This window comes from Rhea pennata, chromosome 6 (genome assembly GCF_028389875.1).
Source record: "Rhea pennata isolate bPtePen1 chromosome 6, bPtePen1.pri, whole genome shotgun sequence".
In the NCBI taxonomy this organism is placed as follows: Eukaryota; Metazoa; Chordata; class Aves; order Rheiformes; family Rheidae; genus Rhea; species Rhea pennata.
The window spans coordinates 25,897,773-25,919,961 of NC_084668.1; the positions used below are offsets into that span (position 1 = coordinate 25,897,773).

At 37.2% G+C, this 22,189-nt stretch overlaps 1 protein-coding gene across 9 annotated transcripts in view; it reads right to left on the reverse strand.

Annotated features, from left to right (window-relative positions):
- TTN (titin) overlaps window positions 1-22,189 on the reverse strand; it is a 242,512-nt gene that overhangs the window by 77,241 nt on the left and 143,082 nt on the right. For all 9 annotated transcript variants that reach the window (XM_062578197.1, XM_062578204.1, XM_062578203.1 and 6 more), the window contains 42 exons: window positions 21,897-22,172; window positions 21,417-21,692; window positions 21,133-21,272; window positions 20,546-20,672; window positions 20,191-20,454; window positions 19,823-20,089; window positions 19,421-19,684; window positions 18,743-18,882; window positions 18,492-18,618; window positions 18,106-18,372; window positions 17,708-17,974; window positions 16,976-17,242; window positions 16,745-16,884; window positions 15,769-15,895; window positions 14,835-14,977; window positions 12,300-12,423; window positions 11,184-11,450; window positions 10,932-11,029; window positions 10,605-10,773; window positions 10,247-10,513; window positions 9,853-10,119; window positions 9,480-9,758; window positions 8,965-9,373; window positions 8,746-8,870; window positions 8,361-8,627; window positions 7,506-7,775; window positions 7,089-7,391; window positions 6,663-6,965; window positions 6,106-6,293; window positions 5,904-6,018; window positions 5,070-5,354; window positions 4,679-4,830; window positions 4,391-4,538; window positions 4,104-4,281; window positions 3,893-4,014; window positions 3,507-3,794; window positions 3,116-3,412; window positions 2,828-3,014; window positions 2,108-2,223; window positions 1,711-2,010; window positions 1,158-1,457; window positions 965-1,070 (listed from right to left, as the gene is read on the reverse strand). In XM_062578197.1, coding sequence (XP_062434181.1) covers window positions 965-1,070; window positions 1,158-1,457; window positions 1,711-2,010; window positions 2,108-2,223; window positions 2,828-3,014; window positions 3,116-3,412; window positions 3,507-3,794; window positions 3,893-4,014; window positions 4,104-4,281; window positions 4,391-4,538; window positions 4,679-4,830; window positions 5,070-5,354; window positions 5,904-6,018; window positions 6,106-6,293; window positions 6,663-6,965; window positions 7,089-7,391; window positions 7,506-7,775; window positions 8,361-8,627; window positions 8,746-8,870; window positions 8,965-9,373; window positions 9,480-9,758; window positions 9,853-10,119; window positions 10,247-10,513; window positions 10,605-10,773; window positions 10,932-11,029; window positions 11,184-11,450; window positions 12,300-12,423; window positions 14,835-14,977; window positions 15,769-15,895; window positions 16,745-16,884; window positions 16,976-17,242; window positions 17,708-17,974; window positions 18,106-18,372; window positions 18,492-18,618; window positions 18,743-18,882; window positions 19,421-19,684; window positions 19,823-20,089; window positions 20,191-20,454; window positions 20,546-20,672; window positions 21,133-21,272; window positions 21,417-21,692; window positions 21,897-22,172 — 9,022 coding nt within the window. The remainder of the gene's footprint in view (window positions 1-964; window positions 1,071-1,157; window positions 1,458-1,710; window positions 2,011-2,107; window positions 2,224-2,827; window positions 3,015-3,115; window positions 3,413-3,506; window positions 3,795-3,892; window positions 4,015-4,103; window positions 4,282-4,390; window positions 4,539-4,678; window positions 4,831-5,069; window positions 5,355-5,903; window positions 6,019-6,105; window positions 6,294-6,662; window positions 6,966-7,088; window positions 7,392-7,505; window positions 7,776-8,360; window positions 8,628-8,745; window positions 8,871-8,964; window positions 9,374-9,479; window positions 9,759-9,852; window positions 10,120-10,246; window positions 10,514-10,604; window positions 10,774-10,931; window positions 11,030-11,183; window positions 11,451-12,299; window positions 12,424-14,834; window positions 14,978-15,768; window positions 15,896-16,744; window positions 16,885-16,975; window positions 17,243-17,707; window positions 17,975-18,105; window positions 18,373-18,491; window positions 18,619-18,742; window positions 18,883-19,420; window positions 19,685-19,822; window positions 20,090-20,190; window positions 20,455-20,545; window positions 20,673-21,132; window positions 21,273-21,416; window positions 21,693-21,896; window positions 22,173-22,189) is intronic.

Sequence of the window (22,189 nt, forward strand, 5' to 3'; positions counted from 1 at the left end):
TCAGCCACATTGTTCTGATAATTCTTGGATGTGATGGGGCTGTTATTATTGACAGACCCAATTTTGAGAGCCTGTTCCTGAACTTCTGCTTGTTCTCAAGTTTTGGAGAGCTACAGAGGTGAAGAAAAGAGCATCTAAGCTATCTCTGTATCTTTGCTGGTTTGGATCTCAGTAGTAAAGACTACCAAGCGTGTTTGCGGATTTGTTGTCATCTGGGAGGTCTTTAGCCATCAAAATCCCACCTATAATAGGCTACTGGAAAGCAATGCAAATTAAGTGGTTTAGGGTGTTGCTTCAGACAGATCTCTGTAGTTTTCAGTTTGTTTAGGGCAAGCTTACTGTGTTGGGGAAGGAGAGGAAGAGTGAAAACATAAAAAGGAAAAATCTAGCTTGGATTCAAGGAGACAGACGAGATTTAGGGTAAATTTTGGAGGAGAGATACTTGAAAAAACACAGAAAAGGAGAACTTAAAAGAAACGGAAGAGAAGAAAATGGTCTATTTGACAACCATAATGAAGAAGAGAGTAACATAAAAGAAACGAGGCTCTGTCATAGTTGATTTTACGTAGTTTGAATGAGAAACTTAGGTAGAAGGAAAACATACAGTATTATTTGGTAAATGGGGCCAAGTGACTGCAGCTCTGAAGGAGCCGGAGGCCTTGTCTGCATTGAAGCCAGTTGGGCTTTGTGTACAACATAATTTAATGTCACCGTTTTAGATGACATTTAGAGAATGGTTACACACATCCATTGTCCATGCAGATTATAATTTATATTTACAGAAATTACATTTTTTTGTAATCAAAATCTTAATATTGTGGCTGTATGGTTTCTGTTTTACATCCCATTAGCCATTTAAAATATGTTCATTTAAATTTTAAATATTTTGAGAGAAACGTCTTGTTTTCATTTATGAAAAAAAATCATCTAGAGGAAACATTATACAAACCTCTAATGATCTTACCTTTGAATTGGTCTGCCACCATCATTCTTAGGGGGTTCCCATTTCAAGTCAACATGACCTTTTGTCACTTCAACTATTGTAAGAGCATACGGAGGGCCAGGGGTTGCTAAAGAAAAAAACGTATTCAAATTAGAAGAAAAGGACCCATTGAGTGGTTGCTGCTGATCACTCAATAAGCAAATCTGGAACTTACTGAAAGTATCTTTAGCAAGCACTGAATCTTCAATTTCACAGTAGTCGCTCTGTCCAATGGCATTTTCGGCAGCCACACGGAACACATACAAAGAGCCTTCAGTCAGCGGGCTCACTGTGTACTTGGTGTCTTTCACAGTGGTGTCAACTGTCTGCCAGCCTTTTCGTCTTACATCTCTCTTTTCGACAATGTAGTTGGTAATTGGGGAACCCCCATCTTTCTCTGGTACTGTCCATTTAAGATCTGCTGTGTTTTTCGTAATATTAATAACCTCAAGCCATCGAGGTGGTGAAGGAGGATCTGTAAAATAGCGAAAGAAGGAAAAACAGGTTAGTCTATTCCTCCTCAGAGATACCTAGAATACAGGGAATTATACAATACGAAAACTGTTAAAACTTTCTATTTTCATAGCTAACATAGTACACTCCAATATTTCATAAGCCTACAAGAGTTTACCTGGTGACTACGGAAGTAGGTAGGTATAGAGCTTTTTATTTCTAAAGATAAGAGATAGTGAATTTGCAGTAGGAGCACATCATGAAACAGTACTCACAAAGCCTCTCCTTGCACAGCACAGGGTCACTGGGTTCACTGGGCTCACTCTCCCCAGCCTTGTTCACAGCTCTTACACGGAATGAATACTCTTGTTTCTCCATAAGCCCTTTGAGAAAATGTTCAGTTGTGGGAACTCCTTCAGCCACTCTCACCCACTCGTCTGTTCCAGTCTTTAATAATTCAATGACATAAGATTCAATCTTTGCCCCTCCATCATGTTCTGGCTTTGTCCAGTTCAGGAATAATGATGTCTTGCCAACATCTTTCACAGTCGGCTTTCCAGGGGGCCATGGTGGATCTAGACAGAAGTCAGATAATAATTAGATCATTGAAAACAAAGAAATAATTTGATTTTGTGTTAAATTAATCCATGAAAAAAAATGTGATTATTTTACCAATAGGATCTTTCACTAAGATTGGCTCTGTTTCCTTGCTTGGCTTTCCAGGTCCTGCTAGATTCTCTGCCAAGACACGGAACTTGTATTTCTTCTTGTTTGTAAGACCTTTAACTCTGCAATCAAAAGTAAATTTGATTAAACCAAATCTACTAATTCACTCATGTTTAAAACATTATTCCCTCTACTCTTTGTAGCATAATTTACTTAGAAAGCCTGAAAATACCTAAGGTAGTGCTAATGATGTTATATGAAAATGTGAGCATTCAAAATAGGCATATATTGTCAACAGTAAAATGGTATGCTGTCACATGGACATCAATGTTTTCAGAGCCATCATACATTTTTGCAAGTCCAATGATTGTTATTCAATACAAGTATCAGGAGAAAAAAAAAAGACATTTTTTTTGGCAAGTAGGTGCGTCAGATGCTTATACTCTTTTAGAATGTCTTATGAGCAATCACAGGGAGCAACTGAATACAAAGCATAGAAATTGTTAAGTATAATGATTTTTAAAAAAAGAAGAGATGATTCAGTACTCTATAAAGACATTCTTATTTAAAACTAATTATCAGAGAAAGAATATGTCACCAGATATTAGCTAAATTTATGGAAGCAAGCAAAAAAGAACAAGAACAGAGTAGAACTTGTTTAAAAGGTTATTGTTACATTTCTGCATCTCTGTTACTGGCTTCAGATTAAACTGATTATAGTCTTACTTGAATGTTGTATCTTTCACTGGCATTTTATTGCATTTTATCCATTTATCCTGCTCAGGATCATATCTTTCAACCCAGTAGCCAGTGATGGGGCTGCCACCATCTTCATCTGGTTCATTCCATGTTAGGGTCACTGAATCTTTAGTGACCTCCATAGGCTTGAGACCTGTTGGAGGGCCTGGGGGATCTGTAAAAATTAATAAATTAAAAAAAAATATATATCATCACACATATGTATTTTTTCTTTTAATATATTGACATAATTTAACATTAATTTAATGCACTAACCAAATGAGTATTTAGCAATGATGGGGCTACACTGTGCTGGCTCCCCAATACCATACATGTTCTCGGCACTGACTCGGAACACATATTCTTTATGAGGAGTTAAATTGGTAGCTCTGAATTTTGTATCCTTAACAGTTGACGACAGCTTATGCCATATTTCACTGTCTGTAGCTCTTTTCTCAAGGACGTAGTTGGTAATTTTAGAACCCCCATCATCTCGGGGAGGATTCCATGTCAGAAGGCAGGATTCATTTGTAATTTCTGATACATCAAATGCAGCTGGTGGACCAGGTTTATCTATAGGGAAGAAGATATAAATGTTAATCTTTTCTGCTTCCATACCTCAGTACTAACTGATGATTTCTTTAAACAAAGGAAACTGCATGCATACCGAGAACATTAACTTCAACAACAGCAGTAGCACGTCCACTGGAATTAACAGCTTCTATAATATAGGTTCCACTGTCGCTTCTCTTGCTATCTATAATAGTGACTGTAGAATGATTAGGTTTGGTTTCAATGGTGATTCTATTGTCAGGTCTCAGAATTTTATCAGCCTTGGTCCAAGTAATCCGGGGTTCAGGCTTTCCAGTTACTTTAGCTGGCAGCTCAATTTTAGTTCCAGCTTTCACAGTAAGTCCAGCAAGCAGCTTCACATCTAAGAAAATTTCTGGGGCCTCTGATTCAGGAGAAAATTAAAATATTGTTATAGAAACAGCATTTCAAAGACTGGTAAAAATAAAGCAGCTATTGTAATTCAGTGATTAATATAATCACCTTTTGCGTCAATGGCCTGAATATCATCTGTTGGCTTGCTTGGTTTACTAGCTCCTATTCTGTTCAAAGCCTTCACACGATATGCATACCATTCTCCTTCGCTGAGTTTTGTTACTTCCATTCTGTTAGTTAAAAAAAATCCAAATATTTAAAGTGGTAAGAATGGTATGTTTAGTTAAAATGATGCATCATCTGATTTTAATTCACTTACTTCGTTTCAGCAACAGGCTCGCCACATGTCTCCCACTTGTCTGTGCCACGCAGGCATTTTTCTACCAAATAGCCCTTGATGCGGGCACCACCATCATACTTGGGGGGCTCCCATGTTAAGAAGATTCCTTTTGATGTTGGATTTCTCCATTTAACATTCTCTGGTGGATCAGGCACCGCTGTTAAAAATTAAATATATATAAGACCTCAGAAACCAATCTAAGATATTTTGTCCATGTTATCTTAAAGAAAACCAGCAAGATAAGACAATCTGAAAAGATCACTCACTTGCTGGTGCTGACATATTTACAGGTTCATCAATATATGCGGGTTCTCCTGGACCACATTTGTTGCATGCAGAAACTCTAAATAAATATTCTTTGCCTTGTATGAGGTCAGGTACAGTGAACTCTTGGTCAACAACATGATCCATAACCTAAGGAGAAGGAAGACTCCAAGGTATTTATTTAAAGTTTGTTCCCTAACAGCAGTTGACCAAAATACTACACAAAATATAGTAGCATGTATAGAAACTGTATAGGAAATAGGAACTGAAATGTGAAAGAATGAACTTACTTTGGTCCATGTTTTCCGGCTTACTTCACGTTTTTCAATTAAATAGCCAGTCACTGGACTACCACCATCATCTTCTGGAGGTTCCCATGACAACTGCACTGTATTCCTGATTACGTCTAAAACTTTAAGTTCCCTTGGTGCACTTGGGCGATCTAAAAATCACACAAATTGTACTAATTATTTCATAATCAGGGTTTGTCAGATGATCTCTTGTTTCATTGGTCTACTGAAAGACTTATTCTACTTAGACACTCTTCCTTAAATGGCAAATTATTGTTTAATATACCTGTTTTACTGAAAGTTGTGTTATTTGTCATTATTAATTTGCCAATTAGATTTTAGCAAGTCAAATACGAAAGAGTAGTGGTAGAATATCAACATGTCCACTTACCAATGACATTAACACTAATTTCTCCTGAAACAGATGACACAGGATTTTCTAATTTTAAGGTGTAAATTCCCTTGTCTGGACGTTCACTTGGAGTAATTACAAGCTCTGCAAAGGCTGCAGTGGTCTTCATTGTTACACGATCACCCTTTTCTAAGACTTGGTCACCAAAAGACCACGTGGCAGTTGGCACAGGGTAGCCAGTGATAGGAACACGAATCTTGATTGGCTCTGGGACAAAAACTTCCAGTCCATCTTTAAATGCACTTAAGTCCATTGTAGGTCCAACTAGAAAAAGAGGAAAATAGATTCCATTAAATATTTTCAGATGTTCTGCTCAAGATAGCTGTGTTGAGAGGCTAATCCTGACAGCATCTCAGCCATCAGGAGCTGTCTAGGTCCAGCTGTCCCTTCTTACTCCTTACCTCTTCCAGCTAGATATTTTTTAGAAATATTTGAGATCATAAGGTAGCTTAGCATTATCAGGTGGGAGATCTGTTTCACTCTTTTATATTAAAACTCCACATTTTTTTGAATTTTCCTGTCCTATTTTTCTCTTATTCCATCTCCTCCACCTCCCACACAGCTAGATCAGGACACAAAAAGCCATGACTTGCTCTTCAGTCAATCTAATAGGTCTCTACCTAATATTGCAGCTAATTATCTGCAGAATTGGTTATAGAGGAGAAATAAGACAGAATTTCAAAGGCTCTAAGGCTCTCCCTACCAGTTGGCATCACAGTCATCTGGTAAAAGATATGGATATTGGACACATTATGCATGTTAGCTGTGTGTCTTGTCTGATTATTTATCCTTAATAAATAGAATACAGCTTACCAAAAGTGTCATCTGCAGTTAATGGCCCAATAGCCTCAGCTGGGTCAGACACACCAGCTGCATTTTCTGCTGAGACTCTGTAGTAATAGCTGGATCCTGGTTTCAATCCAGTTACCTAAAAAACACAAATACTCATTTAGTAACTAATGTTAAGGATGATCTGCACATTCTCAGTACTCTATTGACAAATGAAATATCCTACCTTAAAAGTAAGAGCAGGTACTAGTTTTGGGTTACAGCGGATCCATTTGTCTGTTCCTTCTTCCCGCCTTTCAACAATGTAGCCCAAGATTGGACTTCCTCCATCTTTTAGAGGCGGTTCCCATGTGAGCTGCACGGATGACTTAGTTTGATCTGAATGATCAAGGTTAATGGGAGGACTTGGTCTCTCTGAAAATAATTTCAGTGAAATAAATGTTAGCAACTGATAAAGGATTATAGTTCTGCATATAATCTGTCTGTATCTTAAAACATTATTTTTAAAGCCTTTGCATCGCCTTTTCTAAATCATTTTTCAGACTGAGATTGTCTCCTAATTTCAGAGAAGAAATATTTGGAGTTCCTACTGGACCATGTGATAGCAAGGTACTTCTGACATGACGAAAGGACAAAAGTAGGAAAAATCTAACTCTGTACACAAAACTTTCAGCTCACACATTTTTAAATTGAATTTGTGGCCTTTCCTGGGTACATACTATATAAATTCTCAAAATGTCCATTTCTCATAAGGCAATCAACAATCAATGCTTGCAAACTTACTAATTGGGTCCATAATTTTTACTGCACGTGTAGCAGGACTTGGTTTGCCAACTCCAACCATGTTTTGAGCTCTTACTCTGAAGAAATATTCTTCATTTTCCACAACATCAGTCAAGACAGCTGACAACTCGTCAGCTCCAGTGGTCATAGTTGGCTCCCACCTGATGGAAGTTCTGTTACGCAGTTCAATAACATAGCCAGTAATTGGAGATCCTCCATCATACTCAGGTGGTTCCCAGGTAAGTGTAGCTCCAAACCTGTTCACATCAGTAACTTGTACATTTTGAGGAGGACCAGGAACTTCTGCATTTTATTTTAGGGAGAAAATGGAAAAACAAGGTATGTATTCTTTTATCTGTTAGTAGAGTTTGCATTGCTTTTCTCACACTATCACTAAATACTGAATTATTCATAACTTCTACTTACCAAATTTACTCTTAGCTTCCACAGGTCTGTCTGTTTCCACTGGCTCACCAGTACCCACTCTGTTCCGTGCACTAACACGGAAGAGGTACTCAACTCCTCCTTTTTGAAGTCCAGTAACAGTGTATTCACAATTTTCAGCATGATCAGTGACCAGAATCCAGGTCTTACGCTTGATATCACGTCTTTCAACAACATAGCCAATGATTTTACTTCCACCATCACTTTCTGGTTCCTGCCAGGCAAGGCCAACTTCACCATCATAAGTTTCAGTGACTTCCAAGTTTCTAACTGGACCTGGAACATCTAAAACCACATGAACAATATTTTAGGGCATTTCATCTTTTTTTTTTTTTTTTTTTTTTTTTTTTTAAATTTGCCTTAAATAAAAGTAAAGATCTTAATAACAAGATCTCTTACCGATGACCTCTACATTGATGAATGCTTCTGCTTGGCCATGTTTGTTTCGAAGTATAACCTTGTACCTTCCTTTATCTGATTTCTTTGCTTCATAAATTTTGAAGGTAGTGCAGTCAGTTGTTGTATTGACAGTTGTTGTAGGCAGGCTTTCCTCCCCTTTCATCCACTCTGCTTCTGCTCTTGGGTAGGCATCATATGGAACAGTCATGGTTAAAGGCTTCCCAACATCAACCACAAGATTTTGGTCACCAGTCTTGATTCTAGGTGCAGCTAAAGAAGATCAATGTGACAAGTGAATACTTACATACCAAAACTAATTTGATACATCTGTGTCATCAAAGAAGCTAACGTAAAAAAGTAAAATGATCGGTGTGTGAGTTCTAAGCCGATCATTCATGTACTTGTGGGACTGTCCCAGAGAAAGAAGCTCAGCCTGGTTGGTATATACTGTGTGATCCTATAAAATCTAGGAGGAGGGAGCTGCTTTTTGAACATTAATTCAATGTATTTTATTGGTCTGATCCTGTAAAACAGGCAAATGAGCTACATATTTTGTAGGACTGAAATGAGTATTTGCATATTTTTCATGCTCTCTAGTATATTCATGCTTTCTAGTACAGCTATTGAAAAGCAGCCTGTATTTTCCTCAACTGGTCAATAGGCATGGTATAATAAAAAAATCTTTGCTGTCTGAACTATAATTCATACATTTTCACAGATTCTAAAGTGTCTCAGCCTGATTATGTATTAATTTTAATTCAACTCTTTGAAAGCATCAAAATGATTTTAATTAGAAATAAGAATTAATTCACTACTCTCAAATTTTCTAAAAGAAATACAAGGCAGACAACTCACCAGCTAATTCAAGTTTAGCTCTAGCTTCTTTATCTTTGGCAATAAATCTGTATTCTCCTTGGTCACGGGGCTTTATGTCGCAGACTTGCAGCCTGTGGACCTTTCCTTCACTCATCATCTGATGTTTGTCCCCTTGGACAATAATCATGTTGTTTCTCAACCATTTGACTTCCACACCATCTTTGTTCAACTCAGCCATGAAGATGACATCTGCACCAGGAGCTTCATAAACATCTTGTGGTGGCCGGATAATCTCCACAGGGATTTCTGAAATAAGGTCAATCCATTTGTTCTTATGTGACTATCATTTCTATTACTAAATATGCTATTCTATTTATTTATTACTAAAACAGATAAAATAAATTCTATTAAATTTTATACATACCCTCGACAAAAAGTCTTGCCCTAGATTTCCTGTCATCCACTCCACAGGAGTATTCACACTCGTCATCTAGTCTGCAGTCTTTTATAATTAATCTGTGAAGATTTCCATCCTTTTCAAACTGATACCTTCATGGGGAGAAAATAATTAATATATTCATTTCCAGACCAAAATAAAGCAAGTACGTTTAGCATGTTAACAAACATAATAAAATGTGCATACTTTTTGCCTTCTTTGATTTCTCTTCCATTTCTGTACCATCTTACACTGGCTTTCTCTTTGGAAAGCTGGCAGGTAAAGACAGCATCATCAAATTCAGTGACAGTCTGGTCTCGGAGATGTTCAATGAAATCGGCTGGTGCTTCTGTGATGAGGAGCTCTGCAACAGATTTGTCTTGTCCGGCAGTAACAGTATATTCACCTTCATCAATAAAGCCACAGTCTTTAATGATAAGTGAGTGTTTGTACTTATCAATTTTATACAAAATGCGCTTGTTGAATGTGATCTCTTCACCATTCTTTGTCCATTTGAGAGTTGCATTGAGGCGATTGACCTTGCACCAGAATGTGACAGTTTTCTTTTCCATGGTCTCAATGTCTTCAAGAGGCTCAACAATTCTGAGATCCTCCTCTGTTAAGACAAAAATTAAAATTTGGTTATTTTATGTCCTCATAACCCTTATGAGAAATTGAATGCAACATGATTAAATAATTTTAATACAATTCAAATTATTTACCTAACACGGTTAAAGCAGCAGAGCTCTTGACATGTTCTCCTCTCTGGTTTGACAGTGAGACAGTATAGGTAGCTTGATCTTTCAGCTGTGCATCCCTGATTCTGAGAGTGTAAACTAAGTTCTTCTGGACAATAATGTATTTTGCACTATCAAATATTGCCTCATCGTTTTTGTACCACTTCTCTTTGGCACCTTCTTTATTGACTTCACAGTTGAAGATAATTTCTTGTCCCTCATTAACTTCTTGGTCTTTAAGGGGAGTTATAATCCTGAGTTTTTCTGAAATTGAGAAAATAGAAGAAACATGACATAATCTATTATAATGAATACAATAAAATGTGCACCTGCACACTGATAAAATAATAAAGCTTACCAATCACTGTTAAGCGTGCTGTAGCTTTAGCTTCACCAACCATGACAGTGTACTTTCCTGCATCTCCCAGAAGAGAGTCTTTAACCACAAGTGTCCTCTTTTTGCCATCCGAAATGATGTCGTACTTATCACCAGGCTCCAGGATTGTGTCCGCCCTCAGCCACTGTACTGTAATTGCCTCTTTGGATACTGAACAGACAAATTCAGCTTTATCTCCTTCAAGTACCTCAAGATTTTGTGGTTTGGTAATAAACTCTGCTGCAAGTTCTGAAAAACAACATTTTTATAGATACATAATTTTATTTTATTTTTTACGTATGAAGAGAATAAACCAAATTGTGCACTCTTGATGATTTTTTTTGAGAAATCCAGTGCACCAAAGTAATTCTCTTACCATGTACAGTAAGTTTTCCTGTTGTAGAAGAGCTTGGGAGCTTGCAAGTATATTTGCCAGCATCCTCAGGATGAGCATTGCGTATTACAAGAATTCTCTTTCGGCCATCAGAAACATGTTCAAATCTACCACCATCAGGCACCTCCTCATCTCCTTTAAACCAAGTAACTTCAGCATTAGGCTTGGAGACTTCACAGATCAGTTTTACAGTATCAGTTTCATTTACTTCAAGATCAGGAAGATTTTTTGTGAAAACAGCCTCTTCCTCTGCAATAGGAATTTAGAAATACGTGATTAAAGCCAGTCTTCAAAATATCATTTTTTTCTTCATTTCTAATACCACTGTCTTCGAATTTACCTATGACTGTAAGTAATCCAGAAGTTCTAGCTGTTTTTGCTTCACAGGCATACTCAGCTTCATCATCAAAGATACATTTACTGATAACAAGAATGCGTTCAGCACCTTTGGAAATTATGTCATACTTTTTGCCTTTTCTAATTTCAATGCCATCCTTAAACCACTTGACCTGTATGAGGACAAATTGACATGGTTATTAATATTAACATGCTCATCAGAGATTTTAGTTGTATGTTCTTTTGCAATAACACAATAAAGTTAGGAATTCTGAAATAGCTCTAGTTGAAGGTATTATTCAGATAAAAAAACCTTTAATATTACACTGACCTTGACACCTGGACGAGAAATTTCACATTCAAACCGAGCAGGTTCTTTTTCTTTAACTTCAAGGTCAGTTAGGGGTTTCAGGAACTCAACACGAAGAGCTATGAGGGAAAAAAAAGAAATTAGAAGAAAGTTGCAGGTACAGAAAAATAAATTGCTCACATTGGTATTATTAATTATTCCTAGTCAAAGACATTATGATAAGAGAGAGTTTAGACACAAAATTAATTTTGGAGAAAATTATTAATGACTCACGTTCTACATTGAGGAAACATGATGTCTTGAAATCCTTAGCATCACAGGTATATGTTTTTGCATCTTCCAATGTGCAGCCATGGATAATGAGTTTTCTGACTCGTCCATCAGAAATGATATCATACTTCTTTGTTTTGTGAATTTCTTCTCCATTCTTGAACCATTTCACTTTTGCATTTTCCTTGGAAACTTCACATTCCAGTACAGCAGTGGCCTCCTCTTCAACAGTCTGGTCCTCAAGCGGTTTAGTAAATTCAACTGGGGGTTCTAAAAGAAGCGGATAGATTTCTGATAGAAAAGATCTAAAGTATATCCAGTCCTCTGTGGGTACAGAACTGTCCCATGCTGTTTACTAATTTTCTTTGAAGCAACAAGGCTAGAGAACTTTTCCTGTTGAACTTTTGTATTTTTAATCACAAAACATGTTCAGTTAATTCAGCTAATTTCTCCATTTTCAGCTTACTGTAAGGTCAGAGTAAGTGACGTCCTTGCCCATGAGGTTTTTACCTTCTAATCATTATCACAAAGCCCTGCAACTTCGTTTCTTTAGCCAAACTGCATCCACCTGATATAGCTTTTTAACATCTATCTCTGAAGTGGTATCTTCAGGAATGATTTTGTGATTTTTCTTTGAATTACTAAGGTAGTAGGAAGTGTGGGCAGTGTGGACTTCTGAGCTGCACATAGTCTGCAAGCAGTAAAAATGGGTATCCATGCTAGGGCGATGTTGCCTCACTGATGGGCAGGCTCCGAAGACCAGAAACAAGCCATCAAGGGCCATAAAGGCAAGGACTGGCAGGTCACTTTGAGGCCAGTTGCATGCCCAAGCCTGCAATGAAGCACTAGGATCCTAATGAACTAATTCATCTCCCACCTTGGAAACATTTCCAGAATTCCCTCTTTTCCTCAGCTCTCCTGTGAAGCATGAAGTAGATTTCAACCCTTAAAAGATTTTAAGTTAGTGCCTTTTTTAATCAGGAAGGTTGTCTACCAGTCCACTATTGTATGTATGATCCTATTAATTTGATATATGGTGTATATTGGCATCCTATTCCATGACGAATCATGAATGAACCATTAATAACCTGTAAAGTATAATTAAACTGTCTGGCTTACCTTTCACAAACAGATTTGCTTGAGTTCTGAAGTCTTTTGCAGTCAATGAGACCTCTCCGGCATCTGTTAACTTGACATCTCTAAGAATAAGTGTGTGAACTCTCCCTTCAGCACGTGTGACAACCTTATAAAGTATAGAAGAAAATATTTGAGTATCTGCAACAAATATTTTAGAAATACTTAATGAAAGAGCATTTGTTATTTATTGTTATCTGTGGAGTTTTGTTGTTTAATTCTGTATGAAATTTGGGTAATTTGATTTGCATATACCACACATAGCTAAAGACAAATGCTTTGAAGAGTTTGAAAATCATTTCTATTTTGCTCTTTCACTTATAAGGAACTGGAATTTTAAGTATCCCACATTTTAATATATCTTTGTCCTTGTATTAGAAAACTTGAATCTACTACAGGGCTCATAATGGAGTTGAGACTGTTTATTTCGAACCGGTACTAACAAACACCAAAATAAGTCAGTGTACAGCTTTAGGGGAAAAGCTGGTGTTTCTCCTGGCTACATCTAAAGTAAAAACTTCTACAGAAGGGATTTGGCACCCTCCTCATATACCTTTTTTCACATCCTGTTTTGACTTTCTATCATTAAATTTTGCCCAAACATTCTGCCTGAGAAAAGATTTCTGTATTGACCTAAGGCTGAAGCTATTTTGCAATCCTGAGTTTGAACTGGGCTACCCTCACACAAACATCCCTGCTCTCTGGAATAGGGGATTCAAGAACATGCTCTGCCATGAAGAGGGCTGCCACTATTCATGCAGCGAAGTCCAAGATAACTCTTGAAGAAATCTATTTTGGTTTCCAGAGAAGCATATGATCAGGTAGTAGATACTAGTTTATAAAAATGAGGGAAACTAGATTATGCTAAGGAGGAAACAGAAAAGATGGTTACTTGTGAGAAGGCAGCTTCTCCAACCTCAGAGAGAGGGTGGTAAATGAGTGGCTCTCCTTCCTCCCAAATGGTCATTGTGTCCCTGAAAACTAACTCCAGTGATTAATCAGCTGAAAGGGGTTGAGATGAAGCCAAATATATACTTGACTAAGGTAAACAGAAAGGATACACAAAAAAGTCACTAAAAGTTAAATGTGTACAGCTAAATGCCAGCCACAGAGGTTAAATGACGGTTTAAATTAAAAATAGCTGAACTCCGTTACTTGGAAAATTAGATTGATTCTTGAAGGCAGTGGTCAAAGTCTTTGGAGAGGCTATTTTAAACGGGGAGAAAGTGACGCATCAACTAAATATATGGTTCACTTTGTGTTTTTGTTTTGACAAATTTCAAATTGAAGTCAAATGTCGGTTGAATGCATAGGGAAAAGCTAAAAGAAAATTGAGAATTTCTTTATGCAATTGAAATGATAGCCAAGATAGATGAGAATATTGTAATTTTCCATCATAGAGAATATTGAGCTTAAAAAACCTGTCCTGCCAAGCAGTAATAACTGTCAATCCACTCTGCTGATTCATAGCTTTCTACAGTTTATTCCTGGACTCAGAAGTGATTTTTCATTTTATTTATCAAAAGTCTCATCTGCTGAGTTTTAATTCCATCTATTTGTCCTTAAATACAGTAATTGGGTTGCTATCTCTCTGATGATTATTTTTTCTCTTCTATTCCTATGTTCTACTTTTTGTATGAAACTGTTTTAATTAAAGAAAATTCAGTAAAGCTTGGAAAGATCTATTGAAAACAAAAAATAATATCTTTAAAAAGACATTTAAAACTTGGTACCAAAGCAGTAGCATTACAAGTTCTGAAACTTTGCTAGTTCATATAATGCCTTCAAAGTGTACTTTGTCTGAGGTTTCCAATTTACATTTTTGTTTGCATTCTTTTTCTTAGGGCTAGTAATTAAAAAAGCAAATCTTAAAATCAGTTACGTCCACTTTTATTTCATGTTTTTAACAGTATTTCCCATACCATTAACTTTAAATATTAAACTGACTGCATTCCAGGCTGCTCAGATCTCAGAACTAAGAGCCAGCACTTGATGAAGGGTTAAAAATAGCTAGTGAGAAGTGCTTGACAAGCAAATTTGCCCAGAAAGTTATCTGGAGAGCCAGAACAAATGCCTGAAATGGAATTTCAGTCCTCTTAATCCCCTTATATGCAGAAATGGACTGCAACTCGGCATTCAAGAGAAGAAAGCATTTCCTGATACCACCTATCAAAACGCCCTCACTACAATTGCAATTAATCTGAGCAAGCATTATTCAGTATCTCTGTGGCTGAGTTTTCCAGAGAATCCGGCATTAAAACATTGTTGTTATGATCAATACTTGGGGACCTTAATTTCTCTTTGTATGATAAGTATTTGTAGCATTCCAGGTCTTCCCTCCTGCACAGAAAAAGTGCCGTATCTGATTTAGTGAGGATTTACCCTTCAGTATAGCAGCACTACTGTGTCTCTATGTCTTAATGCTTCTACCGGCAGATGGTGAGGAATAAAGAAAGGGAAAAGTGTGGAAAGAGGGGAAGGAGGAGGAAGTATGAGGGAAAATAAAGGAAGTCTCTTTACCTTATCACTGGGCTCCAGTTTCTTTCCTTGCAAGAACCACTCAACCGGGATTCCCTCGTAAGAGAGTTCGCAGTCAAAGGTTGCTGATTCACCAGCAGTCACTGTTACATCCTTGAGGGGTCTCAGCAAGCCAATTACTCGAGCTTGGTAAGGAGAAGACATCATTTTCAGATTAGTTACTTCTACCCAAGACAGAGCTGCTACCTTTACACACTAATCTCCATGGTGGCTTCCCTCAAGAGAGACACACTTTGAACGCTGCTCTTTAAATTCCCTAAATAGAAGGGGCCACTCTGGGTTTTTAGGAAGAGGGCTGGTCACTGAAAGTTCCCTGCTTGCAGAGCATGTTTCTTTAAATTGAACAAGGTCAGCAGGAAAGTTGCTGTGCATCTGTCTCCCTGCCAAGCCCTGCATGCCTCTTGCTAGATAAGGCATGTGTTTTCCAAAATAGCGGGGGCTAGGATTGGAGCAGGAAACAAGTGGTCTCCAACCATGTGGTCTGTCCCTGTCCATCAAGCTCCTAACCCTATCCCCAAATATCGCTGTGATCCCATCCTCTCAGGTTAACATGATATTTTAATGCAGTAAAGCCTTTACTTGTAATACTTTGATTTCACAACAAAACAGGATGCCGGAGCACAAAGCAGCCTTGAAGGCCATTTCTTTATTTCTCTTTCTCCCATTCCTCTCTTTCTCTATCTCCTATATCTGCTAGGATAAACTGTATGCCAGGTTTAAAAATATAGGACAGTCCCTAACTAAAAGGGATGAAGATGGTTTGAGTAATTAATTCTTGAGGTGCTGTTCCTGTGAAGAATTGTTTTGGGCTGAATATAGTATAGAGATTTGTCCACTCTCTCCAAAGAGGTGATATGTAGGTAATGAGTACCTTAATTTCATTTAATTAAGTAATTGTAGTTTCAGAGACACTTACGTTTCACTCGAAGGTGAGCACCAGATTTGGCATTGGCTGCTTGGAAATCTACTCCACCAGCTTGGTCTAAGCGTACATTATACAGTGTAAGGAAGTGTTTTTTACCTTCTTCCTTGATTTCGCATTCCTGCAAAAGGAGAATTGAAACAATTTTTTCACGGTCCTCTTCGTGCTCCTCACCACAAGAACCACCACTTCTCCTCATACCATGCATTCCCTAACTCCTCCTTTTCCCTTCCCAGTACTTCAGGCCCAATGCCCTCCACAATATACCCTATAAACTTTCTTTCATTGGCTGCCCCTTTTTCTTTCAGTGTGCTCTCCTGTTTAATAGGATCTACTTCCTCTCACAAACATCACATTCATGTTGGTGGTATGCATGTACTGATTGACTAGCCAGTAAGAAGGCCTAAGAGAACTGGAAATTACTGAGCTTATGCTGAGTGTTTTCCCTGAAAAGGATCTGTCTTTCTTATCTAGACATCACTTTTCATGGAATTTATTAACTTTGTTTATTATTCACATCTGTACTGTTACATCAAAGTATAACCAAATTATTATATTGTTTCTTAAATTTCCAGACCCTGCCAGCATGGAACTATGAGAACTCAATTAAGCCTTACACCGTTTGAAACAAATTTGAGTTCACATAGGAATGAAGAAGAGCTTGACAATATGATTCGTATCTATTATAACCAAACGTTACTCAAAATACAAGACAGGGAATCCGAATTCTGTATTCTTAAATGTCATTATATTTAAGAAGATTCCATGAGGTCTTTGCATTGTAGCTTTTTTTACCAAAACACTTTTTACTGAAAATAAAAATATTTTTATTATAGTGGCTTTTATTGGAAACAGAAAGAGATTTCACTTAGCTTCTGCATGGGTTTATGTCTTCTCTGTCTCTCTCACACCCCATTCCCCTGCAAATTGTTGTACCACATGTGAGACACATCCAGAAATACTTGCTTACAGGTGATTCATGCAGGGGTTCTCCTTTCAGCTTCCAATTGCCATGGACACCTTCCTCAGAGATCTCAATATCAAAGCGGGCAGTCTCTGTCTCAATTACCTCCACACTGTACAGTGGACGTACAATCTCAATATCTCGATCTGGGGAAAACGAAAAGGTGATTGGTTTCCTCAGTCTCTACAAGACACCAGAAGACCTCTACAGCAGAACAACTCAGTAAAATAACTGTACCTTCAATATTGAGTTTAGCAGAGGTTTGATCAGTACCACAATCACAAGTATATTGTCCAATGTCTTTCTTCAAAGCTTTCTTGAGGATAAGGATTCTCTTTTTACCATCGGCCTTAATAACAACATTCTTTGATGGAGCAATTGGTTTGCCATCCTTCATCCACTTCACTGCGGCATCTGCTTTGCTGATTTCACACTGTAAAATCACCTCATCTTTCTCTACAGCAGTGTAATCCTGAAGCTTCCCAGTGAAGTAAGGGTCTCCCTCTGCAAGTACCAGTTAAGATAAACAGCTGAAGTTTTAGTCTTTTGAAAAGTACAATTAGTTCTTACCATAACATATATTTCTTGTATATATCTAGCAAGGGGCACTAAATATATTATCTATAAATATTACACAGTTCTGTTGAAAAAAGGGAAAACAACAAATATCTGTAAACATAGTTATAAAAATAGCAGCCAAAGCAGCAATTTAGTGTGTTATTAATGGTATTGAAAACATCGGTCTGGTGATCTAAGAGCCACAGAGCAGTATATAAGCATCTATTAGCTAATTTTGCAAAACTTGTGAAATTTTAAGATTATTTTTATTATCCTTGTAAAAAATAAATAGCTGCTAACCCCTCTCTTTCCCCTCCCGCCCCCAAGAAAAAGACTTTCAAATCTATTACTTTTTCATAATAAGACTCTTCTGATAATACACATCATGTGAATTCATTTGGGTATACCTACCGAGAACAGTGAGTTTAGCTTCCGAGGATTTGCCCATAGCTTCCACTCTAATCTGAGAAGTATCATCAATAGTGAGATCTTTAATTGTGAGTGTATGGAATTTGCCATCATCTTTCACTGAAACCACCTTGCTCGTGTGTAATCGCTGGTCATTCTTGAACCAGATAACAGGGATATTTTCATGAGAGAGTTCCACAGTAAACACTGCAGTCTCACGCTCCTTTTTCGTTACATCCTTGAGAGGAGTAATGAATTTCAGGCGAATACCTATATCAGCAAAACATTTCATTAATAATAATGTTACTAATAAAAACTATTCAAAGACAACTATGGTGCAAATCTTCCATAGCAAGGCAAAATTGGACTAATCTTCCATAGAAAGGCAAAGTTGGACAAACCTTCGATAATCAGCTTGGCACTTGTTCTCTTGTCTTCAGCTTCAAACATGTATTTAGCTTCATCCTCAAATGCAACAGATTTAATAATCAGAGCATGCTTTGTGCCATCTGAAATAATTTCAAATCTCTCATCGGGAGTGATCTCTTGTGTTCCTTTCAACCAGCGGAAAGTCTTTGGTTCCCTGGACACCTCACATTCGAACTTGGCTTCATCTTTTTCAAAGACCTTCACATCACTTAGTGGAGTGATAAAGATGAGAGGCAGTTCTGAAATCATAAGAGAGCACTCTTGAGTTCAGTGATGAGTTTATGTAGGCCTTTTAGATAACAGAGTACTTCAAATGCTCTGTAATCACGCAGAAATGTTGGCAAAGGGCAAATAGTACCTTTCACTTTCAGATTAGCTGCACTTTTAGCGTTTGCAGCTTGGAAAGACACTTCTCCTGTCATATCCAGTTTGCAATTATGAAGGACAAGAATATGTTTCTTCCCATCTTCAATGATTTCACATTCCTAGTGATAAAGAAAAAAGAACCCCCCAAATATGACTATTATAAGAAACTGTTCAGCAAACATTATTATCAGATACGATTTTTATAATGCAAATTATGATTTAAAAATAATGAAGAAGCCTTACAGGTGAAGGTGTTAAGGTTTCTCCCTTTAGCTTCCATATGGGATGGACATCAGGCTCAGAAATTTCAATTTCAAAACGTGCTGTTTCACCAACAAATACTTCCACTCCATACAATGGGCGCTCCACTTTAATTAAGCGAGCTAAAAGCAAAAAAAAGTTCATATCTGCTTTACTGATTCATTCTATATCCTAGAAATGTAGCAATGGTAAGTATCAAAACTTCGTCTCCCTACTCCCTCTTTCGAGAACGCAAGTACTATCACTGGTAGATGTTTATCTAACCTCTTTTTAAAAAGCTCCAAGGTTGGGCAGTCTCCAACCTCCTTCTACAGTATGCCTAAAGCTTAATTATTTGTAGTTAAAATAATTTTCCTCATAGTTAACCTAGATGCTTGTTATGGTGAATTAAACAGAACACTTTTTTTTCTGATTGTAAATAGTCATAGAGAATAATTGATCATCATCATTTTTACAACAGCCATTTAAATATCTAAAGATACATTGTTCCTTATTCTAAATATTTGTAATAATTGTAAATATAGGTATTTCAGTTCTTCATTATACAGGCTTTTTTTTTTCAAATGTACAATTTTTGGTGCTGCCCTATAGACTCTGTTTGTCTGGCAATGTTTTACAAAGAATTCAGCTTTTTCCCTTAGCCGAGATAGGACCACTTACGCTCAACGTTGACGTTAGCATTGGTCTTGTCGGTTCCACAATCACATTGATAAACACCCTTATCAGTATCTGCAGCTCTCTTGACCTTTAAGATACGGCGCAAGCCATCTGTTTTTATGGAAATTCTGTTGGAAGCTACTAGTTCTTCACCATCTTTGTACCATTTTACTGGGACATCTTTGCTAAGTTCACACTCCAGAACAATATCATCTTTCTCCACAGCACTGTAGTCTTGTAATTTCACAGTGAAATATGGATCAGCTTCTGCAAAAGGTGATTGGATATGAAACAGTAAATTAATAATATAAATTTACTAAAAAATCAATATTTTGTCACTTTCTACTTTTAAAATTTGCTTACACAAATTATATAGCATATTCTATATTTTAAATATATAGTTACCTAAGACTTTGAGGTTTGCTTGTGTGCTCATGTCCTTGACTACAGCCTTTATCTCGGAGATATCATCAAGGGTCACTTCTCTCATTTCTAGTTTATGAACTTTGCCTTCTGAAGTAATAAGAACTGTTCTGCTTGTGTGGAGTCTCTTATCATTTTTGTACCATTTCACTAGCATATTTTCATGAGAAAGCTCAAACTGAAAGTGAGCTGTTTCGCCTTCTTTCACTGTTTGATCCTGCAGCGGTGAGATGAATTTCAGCCTCACACCTACAATATAAAAAGAATTGATATATAAGTACCGTCAGAAAGAGGCTAATGTGATTCTAGAAGATGCATTCTTTATTCATTTTTGTTTATAGGATACTTGCCTTCCACAAACAGTCTGGCTGTGCTCTTCTTGCCATCAACTTCAGCAGTGTATTCTCCTTCATCATCAAACTGAGAATCATTGATTATAAGGATGTGTTTCTTTCCATCGGCTATGATGTCAAACTTTTCTCCAGTCTTGATTATATCAGTGCCCTTAGACCATATAACATGGGCTTCTCTGGTAAGGACACATTCAAACCTTGCTTGGCGCCTCTCAGGAACAGTGACATCTTTCAGAGGCACAGCGAAGTCAAGTTCAATTTCTAGAAGCAAACCAGAATACGTCATTTGTAAAGTGTACAACGTGAACTCTGGCTAAGAGCATACTGTACTCTGCTTAGCAGTGCATCATACCTTTCACTGTCAGGATAGCTGTAGTAACTGCATTAAGAGCCTGGTAAAGGACTTCACCAGCTTGGTCTAACTTGACTTTATGTAAGGTTAGGAAGCGTTTCCCTCCTTCAGCTTTGATTTCACATGTCTGAGGAGATGGCAGATCTTGGTAAGTAGGATGCATATTCCTTGCCACTAGACTTTTTCGATAAAAGAATTCTACAATTCTACATTATTTTATATACGGTGACTAGAATTATTTTTCAATAAAAATTAACACTTTTACTCAAAACCAAATCTGAATAATAAAATATATGGTATATTCAGCCTTCCACACTTCTTTTTAATGTCAGTATCATTGTCAATGTCAACTGTAAGGCTTTGAGATAATGAAGCAGTTCAAAAGCTAACTTTTATGTCATATGACTCTTACTAAGACAACCATATTTTTCAATCCCCATAATGCTTAATCTTTCTAAGTTCTGGACTGAGCAACAACTACAGATCTGCAAAGATCTTTCCGTGCAATTACCACAAAGACTCAAGGGAACCTGTTCACAATGCTGTAATTTTAAATAAACTGTACTGTTAAATTCAGGGCTGCTTACAGGTGAGGGCCTCAGGATTTCTCCTTTTAGTTTCCATTCTCCAGGAATATCATCCTCAGATATTTCTGTATCAAAGTTTGCTGTTTCTTTCTCATAAACTGTAACATCTTCTAATGGCTTAAGCAGTGCAACCTCACGTTCTAGAATGCACAAATTGGCACATATTATGGAATTAGGTCAAGTTTTTATATAGCTGTAATATCAACTCAAGTTAGTTTGTTTTATTGTTAAGAAGTTTTGGCGTATGAGATGATTAAATGTAATACAAATAAAAGCTTCCTTACCACCAAGGGTCAGCTTAGCTGGGTATCTACGACCTTCAATTTCCACAGAGTATTCTCCAACATCAGCAGGACCCGCATTCTTAATTTTCAGGAAAATTTTACTTCCTTCTTTCAAGATTTCTGTCTTATCAGTTGGTTCAGCAGGAATTTCCTCATCTCCTTTAAACCATTTAACGTTTGGTGTGTCCTTGACCATGTCACAGGTAAAAGTAGCTGTTCCCTTTGGTTTCACATGCTGGTCTCTTATCGGTTTTACTAACCAGTCTCTTATCACTTCTGCATGAATAAAAGTTACACAAAAATAAAGAACAGACTTTTACTAAAAGTAGATGGTTCATAAATAGAAAAAATAGACAAAATCTATAAAAATCTTATCTCGCAGTTTATATTGTAATACTTTCCTAATTGTAATAGCTTTCCTAATTTTAAAACAGCCCAAGTACTCCATGGAGAAAGGAGAACAGGATTTTGATTGCTTACCTACTACCTTAACAGAAGATGAACACGACAGCTCAGTGTCTTCTACAGTCACAGTATAGGTGCCAGCATCAGCATCGTCTGAATCAGTGATGGTGAGGGAATGTGACAAACCAATAATGCCCAGAGCAAATTTCCCAGGCTTGTCTTTGATGATCTTCCCATCCTTCCTCCAGACCACATTTCTTTCTTTGTTAAGCTCACAGGTCAAATACAGTGGCTGGCCCTTAACCACAGTAACTTCTTCTTCAAGTGTTTTCACAAAACGCACTGGGAGTTCTGTGGGGAACACACAA